General features: G+C 36.2%; 1 protein-coding gene across 1 annotated transcript in view; it reads left to right on the top strand.

The window, feature by feature from the left end:
* LOC107556752 (potassium voltage-gated channel subfamily H member 4-like) overlaps window positions 1–9,240 on the top strand; it is a 32,015-nt gene continuing 22,775 nt past the window's right edge. Inside the window, exons 1-2 of the mRNA XM_016239944.1 lie at window positions 1–409; window positions 4,047–4,280. Coding sequence (XP_016095430.1) covers window positions 334–409; window positions 4,047–4,280 — 310 coding nt within the window. The 5' untranslated portion in view covers window positions 1–333. The remainder of the gene's footprint in view (window positions 410–4,046; window positions 4,281–9,240) is intronic.

Genomic DNA, 9,240 nt, shown 5'->3' with positions numbered 1-9,240 from the left:
CACAACGTTCTGCACATCTTGTGGATTCTCCTCTATCATGCAGGTGTACATAGCTGAGACAGACTTATCAGAAAAGACAAAAGAGTGGAAGTTGGTTTCACTGTATGCACTGACAAGGAAGGACATTTGTTTGTTTTTTCGACATACATCCACTGGACTCCAAAAGCTGGCTGAGGAAGTATACAGTGAGGAGTCATCTTTTGGGGGACGTCTATTTTAGGATGCATGTTCCTCACATTTTCCCTGGCCACCTTTTCCCTGGGATGTAGTGAGGATTGATGGTTCATACAGGCTTTTCCCCTAAACATCTGCTGACTCTGGAAACCTGGCATCATGCCAGTGATGAAGGGACTGCTGGCACCCCAGAACACCTTCCTGGACACCATCGCCACTCGTTTTGATGGCACTCGTAAGTACTGGCACAAATGCACACACACCAAATCCACATGAGAAAGAACTTAAGATGAAAATGTGCCGTTTTCAAGGTAGCCTGAAGGTGAAGGTTTTTTCCTTTCTATAGCATCACCAGCACTAAATGGATGTACAAAAATAATGGCTCATCTCAAACAAATTCCTTGAAAACTCTGTCTTAAACAAACTTTCTGTTGTTATAGAGTCTTGCTAAACAAGCCAGTTATACTATAGACATGTTTATTGCAGCTACCTGAATTATAACACATCTGGGTTTGACACTACCATGGTAGCATGAAAGCAGACATTAAGTACATCTGATGAGACTGTGCGCTTTGAATCTGCATGTACGTACTTATATGTTTCTGGCATAAAAAATCACTTACCTGATATGAGCATTGAAAATTAATTCATAAATATTTACCAATATTAAATAACTCTCTGTGTTCCCAAGCTCAAACAGCATGATGCTAGCAATGCCACATTCATGGATTCTGTCCCAAGAGATTGCATGAACTGACCAAACTGAATATATTTTTTCACCATATTTAATAACTTACAGCTAACCAAAAAAATAATAAAAAAGTTTTTAATTGTAGCATTTTCTGTTAAAAGATATAGGTTACATTTTTACAATTTTGTGGGATGGCTGGATCAATTAGTGATTTTACTGTTTATTCAACAGCTAAATGAAAGCATATCATAAGCTTCAAAGTGAAAATAATTAACTGTGTTAACAAATAGTTGTGTCATAAATTAATCAACAATTCTGGGGTACATCTACATCTGTACTGTATTTCTGTACTACTATTATACATTATACTGATTACAGTACAATGTAAATATGTATATGTGTGCTGTATCCTGTCCTGCAGGTTAATACATGTAGTGCACAGACACCACATACACTTGTGTGTTTGTTCCTGTTTTATCATGGGAGATAAATCTCTAGTTTTGTTGTAGCAATAGTGCTCTCATGGCATAAGTCTTTGCGGTAAGTGTGTGTGTGTGTGTGTGTGTGTGTGTGTGTGTGTGTTTGTGTGTGTGTGTCATGGGAAAAGTGACAAAGGGACAAAGCTGTTTGTGTTCATGTAATCCTTTTACCTTTACATAAAAAGAACCTTCTCAAGCCACTATAGTTAAAAGGCTGGATAAGAGGTTATAATTCTCATTCATAATAAAACCAAGAACTGAATTGCGCTATATTGCATTGAAAATATCTATGTCTAATGACGCAATTCAACATGACACGAATCTCAAGAAATTTCATAAGAATATTCTTACTTAACAGTATTCATAGTAATACACAAAACAAAGGCAGCCATGCAACATTTATACAAAAACTAGAATACAATCCTCCCATCAGTGCTTTCTTACTAGTAATGAAAAGAAAATCCTTCACACAGCTTACAAACATAATCTCTTCTGTTAGATAACATCTCTCTCTCACACACACACACAACAGCATGCACATTCACAGCTTCTTATTTAACAGTATGCTATCTTACAAGATATACATGACCCAAAGACATAACTAATAAAACTACACATTTATAAAACATAATTAGCATTATTTATATATATATATATATATATAAATCACTGAATGCCATTGCTACGAAACTGCTCACACAACCTCAGTGCTTAATCACCTTGTTTTTTTTATTTTATGTGATGACATGAAAATGCTGGTAAAAAGTGAACCTTTGACTTGTTGGTGGCGCTGGAGGGTTTGAGATAGAAGATAGGGTTTGAGAAGTGGCTATCAGGACTGTTCAGACTGTTTCTATGAGTGTGCCAAATTTCACAACTTTTTACTTTCTATTGGCTGCCATTCATTACATTCTGTTTTCTTTTGCCATTATGAGAAAGGAAATGTTAATGATGTCTTAATAGGTCTTTATTTCTTAAAACAATTTAGAGACAGTGGTGTGTCAGTGATGTTAACTTCTCTGAGAGACAGGATCTTTCCTCGCAGTGCTGATGGGTAACAGAGCACCAGTGTACTCACAACCCAAAATAGCTGCTCTCTTGTTGCCGTAGAGACCAGCTTTCCTGTGCAGTTGTTGCAGTGATAAGCTTTCTTGTGCAGTAGTCGCAGTGATGAAACTGAGCTTTTGGTATGATTTACTGAAAGAACTTTGGAATATCTATTCAGAAAACCTGAATTACTATGATTGATTACAGTTAAATGCTGATCATTTTACTTATATTTTTTATAACCTTTAATTTTGTAAGCCCATATAATGTAGAGCAGGGCTAGATGTCGCACGGTTTTACTATAAAATAGTTTTGGCTGATGCAATATGACCCTAGTGATTGTGACTAGACCTCAAAGGATTCCCTCATCATGTAAGCCCTTTGACATTCAGGTTTTCATTTCTAACTAAGGTTGCTCACCAAAATCTAAACGAGTCTTTAATGTTACAGAATACTTCACCCAACTCTGATCCAGCTCTTCAAGCCCTTCATTTAACAGTGACGTAACTTGTGGCACTGTTGAAAGAACAACAACAACAACAGCTGCTAAATTTCTGGAAGGAAAATAAGGAAATGTACTGTATGCAACACATCTACGGTACTCAATATCTCAACATGATGACAACCCAACTGTCGACTTCTCACCTGAGATATCATTACCTTAAAGTTTGCTTTCACCATTTCCCTACTCACTTCAGTCGAGAGATTGGGCCACTACAGTTTGAGGAAACAAGGCTGAGCTTTGTACTGTAGGGATTACAGCACTTCTGTGAAGTTTTTTGAATAACTAAGTAATCCATGGTAATCAGTCTTCAAGCAACCGAATGGCAACAATGTAAACAAGACAAATTATGTTTCTACTCAAAGTGTGATCACAAGTTAGCCACATACAACAGCGACAGGGATTTTCAATTCTGGTTCGTTATGAGAGTGCTCCATGAACTGAACTGAGTGTTTTAGAAAAAGCTCACAAAATGTCGGTCCCTAGGACCAGGATTGAAAACCATGGCCAGTTTGTGTCCCTGCCCAATCCTCCACTACCCAGACCCTACTAAACCTTTCATTTTCAAAGTGAATGCATCAGATATAGGGTTCAAGCTGTTCTTTCACAAAGACAAGGTGATTCAACAAATCTTTACTTGTGTTTTCTAGTCTCATATGTTATCCCCTGACAAGCTGAACTATCATGTCAGAAATAAGAAGCTTCACAGTGACCTGGTTTTTGTCCTTGTTGACTGTCCACTTGACCCAAGGACCTATGGAACAAAGAAATCCAATAGATTCACACTGCTATAACACCCCAAAATTATTTTGGACTGGGTAGCTATAAGTTAACACATACTTCATCTTTGGTGTAGTGTATACAGGTGTTGTGTATACAAAAAGTATAAATTATATTTAAAAAGTATATTTTTATCAAAGTATACAAAAAGAAACAACTTACAGAATATTTCACTGTGCACTGCAATTATTAAACTAATACCGGAAATACGTCACGAGACATGGAGTCAAGTGCAGAAACTGCAAAGTGTGGGTATTGATTTGGAAATTATAAATCAGTACAGCAACAATACTGCACAAAACACAATACTTACAACTAGCTTTAGAATGTCTTTCACAATATTAATAATCCTGATCGCTCTTCTGTCCCACAGACAGCAACTTCCTCCTTGGGAATGCTCAGGGTAACCGTGGCTATCCCATTGTGTACTGTTCCGATGGATTCTGTGAGTTGACGGGGTTCGGACGAACAGAGGTGATGCAGAAGAACTGCAGCTGTCATTTCCTATATGGCTCAGGCACGAGTGAGCAGGTTACTCAGGGTGTGGAGAAAGCACTGGAGAGCAAGGAAGAGTACCAGGCTGAGGTGCAGTTCTACAAGAAGAATGGTAATAATACTCTACTACTCTAGGACTCTTATCATACATTACTTGTACTGCAAGCGGCTGAGAGAAGTGGACAGCTTTAACAGCCAATTTAATACAGTGGCCCCCAAAAAATTCTGGTGTAGACTGTGAGGAATTTCCTAGAGCTGAGTTCCATTACATCAGTGGCTCTCAATTCTCAAAATTGCCCCACTGCTCTGCACACAAATAAGTGCTCTCTTATAGTCGATGATCTAAATGAGGTGTGTTAGATAAGAGGGTCTAATGTCTAATGTCGAATGGAATTGGGAACCACTGCCCTACTTCATATAGCAAAGCACTGTACTGCATTTTACTGTAGTGTCTGTGCTATAACATATCATAGATTTGCAATTGCTGTTGTTGTAACTACTTATTATTGTAATTTGAAATGGAAATTGATTCCAGATTGAAGAACTCTGTGAGATGCTGTTTTCCTGTTTACTATACCGTAAAGCTGCTTTGAAGCAATCTGTATTGTATAAATAAACCTGACTTGACTTAATTTTTACATTTTCTGAATAAATTATGAGTAGTGTTATCTAATCTTGTCACTACACTGTAAAAAGTATTGAGTTGAACTTACTAGGAAAACCTGTGGAAACTGATTGCCTCAAATTTCTCAAGCAAATTAGTTTATCATTTTTGAGTTAATAAAACTTACTGTAACTTTGTATAGGTAACTTGTGTATATGTATAGGTTACCAGAAAACTTGAGTGTTGCTAACTCAATTTGACAAGTTCAGCCAACTTAGAGATGTAAGTTAAGTTTAGTGCACAGAACTCAAACAAAACAGTTCTCTTAACAAGTCTGCTTTGTTCACATTGCTAGACAAATGTGTGGAAACAGATTGCCTTAAATTTCTCAAGTAAGCTGTACTCAAAACTTAAAGTTGTTAATACAAAGACAGAAAACTGATTGTTAGCACAACAATAGGGCATTTATTTGTTTAAAACAATGTTACTTCAAGTCATTATTTTTTAGGCATACTATCAAATCAACAACTTACAAAACATGTCTTGTAAAATCAGTAAGGTCCTTTTCAAGGAAGAGTGGAAGGCCGTGGAGAACTGCTGTTCATCGCCCATTAATGTCAGATGTCTGTACAATTATTTAAAAAACTCATATTTAATATCACTCAAAAGCACAAGCATTCAGCATAACATATAATGAATATCTACTTATTCGGTGCAGGGTTTCACAAAACTGCAAAGTATGATTTTTCATTAAGCACACCTATGTGAATAAGCATATATACTATGTGGAAACATGGAATTGGAGAATTTTCATATTCCATAGCTTCCATTTTTTAAATACGTTTTTCAGCAGTTGAGTATCACTAAGGTTCTATTGCATCAATCAAAACAATTTTATTAATCAAAAATGTATTTGAAAAATTATTAATTAAAAAAAACAGTATTCCATAATTCTTTAGCTCTTTAGTCCCCCAGTGAGCAAGGCAGAGGTGACTGTGGTGAAAAATATGGTGACTACGGGGAGAAAAAAAACATGAGAGAAACCAGGCTACAATGGGCGGGGGTCAGTCAAGCATAATGTCAAACTTAGCTAGATATGTTACTAAATTATATTTGGACTGCAAAAGTCATGTGTCTTTGAGGTATGCACTGAATTTACAGATGAGGTAGCCATAGGTTTAGTGACAGTGTGGGAGTGACAGGTAGCCAATGTCATATTTCTTTGTTCTTACAAGCACTCTACCTGCTGAATTCTGAACCAGCTGCAGCTTATTTATAGAGCCTGCAGGACATCCACTCAATAAAGCATTAGAATAGTGTTGAGGTCATAAACGCATGAATAATTTTTCAGCATTAAAAACAGCATATGGCCATAGCTGGGTAACATAATCACTTTTAAGGTGAAAGAAGGCTGTTCTGCAAACACTGGGAATGTAATTAATTCGATGATTCGTTCATCATCAAAAGACAGATTGATATTAAACATAAACCCCAGGTCCTTAACCTGTAGTAGACGATGTAACAAAACCATGATTGAGCAGCAAATTATATTCTAACAGCTCATGTTTGGAAGTGTTTGGTCCAATAATTAAAACCTCTGTTTTTTTAGAATTAAAAAGAAAGAAATTACTAGCCTTCCAACATCAGTTATCTCTAATACACTCTGCTAAATTGGAAAATTGAGGAGTTTTGTCAAGTCATGAGGAAATATAAAACAGAGTGTCATCTGCATAACAGTGAACAAATGTGTCACACAAAATCTTCTCACACAAACAAGGAATGCAGTAGTCACATCCTTTTTTGACATTTAGAGTATAATACTGAACAGTTAAATAAACAAGAAATTATAAATTGGTAGATTCCAGATATAGGTTATATATTAGGTATAGATTAGATTTCACCAAAAAAAATCCATCCATCCATTCTCTAAGCTGCTTTACCTCTGGGTCGCAGCTCGCAGGGATGCTGGAGTCAGGCCGGAGGCAAGGGAAACATTCTGCCTAGACAGATGTTTATGAAAAATTATTAATTAAAAAAAACAGTATTCCATAATTCTTTAGCTCTTTAGTCCCCCAGTGAGCAAGGCAGAGGTGACTGTGGTGGAAAAATATGGTGACTACGGGGAGAAAAAAAACATGAGAGAAACCAGGCTACAATGTCAGTCAAGCATAATGTCAAACTTAGCTAGATATGTTACTAAATTATATTTGGACTGCAAAAGTCATGTGTCTTTGAGGTATGCACTGAATTTACAGATGAGGTAGCCATAGGTTTAGTGACAGTGTGGGAGTGACAGGTAGCCAATGTCATATTTCTTTGTTCTTACAAGCACTCTACCTGCTGAATTCTGAACCAGCTGCAGCTTATTTATAGCGCCTGCAGGACATCCACTCAATAAAGCATTAGAATAGTGTTGAGGTCATAAACGCATGAATAATTTTTCAGCATTAAAAACAGCATATGGCCATAGCTGGGTAACGTAATCACTTTTAAGGTGAAAGAAGGCTGTTCTGCAAACACTGGGAATGTAATTAATTCGATGATTCGTTCATCATCAAAAGACAGATTGATATTAAACATAAACCCCAGGTCCTTAACCTGTAGTAGACGATGTAACAAAACCATGATTGAGCAACAAATTATATTCTAACAGCTCATGTTTGGAAGTGTTTGGTCCAATAATTAAAACCTCTGTTTTTTTAGAATTAAAAAGAAAGAAATTACTAGCCTTCAAACATCAGTTATCTCTAATACACTCTGCTAATTTGGAAAATTGAGGAGTTTTGTCAAGTCATGAGGAAATATAAAACAGAGTGTCATCTGCATAACAGTGAACAAATGTGTCACACAAAATCTTCTCACACAAACAAGGAATGCAGTAATCACATCCTTTTTTGACATTTAGAGTATAATACTGAACAGTTAAATAAACAAGAAATTATAAATTGGTAGATTCCAGATATAATTTAGATTTCACCAAAAAAATCCATCCATCCATTCTCTAAGCTGCTTTACCTCTGGGTCGCAGCTCGCAGGGATGCTGGAGTCAGGCCGGAGGCAAGGGAAACATTCTGCCTAGACAGATGTTTATTGAAATATTTCTTCCACGTTAACTCCAAGTTTTCCATTTCTCATTCCCCACACAGCTGAGAGACCTGCACAGAGAGAGAAAGAAAGAAAACACAGACACTCAAAAAACCTGCTCCTCGCTCCAAACAAAGTCACTGCCCACACCGCACCACTCACTCTCACCTGGAACGACGTGAACACAGTCAAACAGAGTGACACAAACAGTGAAATCAAGTGCTGTTAACTTCTAAATTAGCACTGCAAGAAGCAATGATTGGCCAATTACAATGTAGGAATGATTATTGTTTGAGGAATGATTATTACTGTTATTCAGGTTTTTTATTCCAACAATTGTTTTTTCTTTTTCTTTTTTTCTTAAAAAGGTCTTGAGTGTAGAACAATACTTTACATTTATTATTCTGGAGCTAATTTAGAAATTTTACTCATTATTAAATAAATTGTGTTTTTGTGTGGGGTTATTTGAATGGTGCACACTCACATGAGAAAATAGTTTTCTATACAAAAAAAAAACATTTTATTTATGTATGGTGCAGGTTTATTTTGCCATGTTTGTGACATGACCGGTGATGTTTCATTAATCATTGGAAGAGAATCCTCTGTAGAAACGGTAGTAGCACTGTGTTTAGCGATGTGAATAGCAGAAAGAGAACGGAACACTATGGTGACAGTGAAGTGCAAAACAAATCACAATTCTGAAAACAAAATAACAAATTACAAACGCAAATGCAAGTCTAAAAAACAAAATAACAATTCAGAAAACACAACAACAATTCAGAAAACATTATAACAAGTCAGAAAACACAATGACAAATTCGAAAACAAAATAACAAGTCAGAAAACATCAGCTCCAGTGGCGCAGATGTATAAGTGCATGTCATTGGCTTTTGACGCGATGACCAGGGTTCAATCCCGCCTTTTGCCAAACTTTTTTTCCCCTCCCTTTTCAAATCTCGTATTAGCAATGGATTTTATTTACACTATGTGAAAATAGGAGTATTTTTAGCAATATGCTATTTACACTAAGTGCAAATACCTATTTACACTATGTTAAAATAGCAGGATTTCTACTATCAAGTATACTACTTGTTGCAAATAGTGGCAATTATCTGCACTTCAGTATTGTAGTACATTATAAAACAGTATGCAATAATAACGTATTGAGTGTAAATTATCATTTTAATTTTAATTATTAAATGGATGCCATCTTATTGGTACAATAAAGCCGTCCCTACACCTACCCTAACCCTACCCTATACTTTATTTTCAACTTTTTGATTTTTTTATTGAAAATAAACGCCTTTACGATGTGACATGAGATTTGAAAGGGGAGAATAAAAAAATTTGGCAAAAGGTGGGATCGAACCCGGGTTGATCGCGT

Source organism: Sinocyclocheilus grahami, unplaced genomic scaffold (genome assembly GCF_001515645.1).
Source record: "Sinocyclocheilus grahami isolate Dianchi unplaced genomic scaffold, SAMN03320097.WGS_v1.1 scaffold578.1, whole genome shotgun sequence".
NCBI lineage: Eukaryota > Metazoa > Chordata > Actinopteri > Cypriniformes > Cyprinidae > Sinocyclocheilus > Sinocyclocheilus grahami.
Note: the sequence above shows the minus strand (reverse complement) of the source record. Positions and strands in the feature narration are given on the sequence as shown.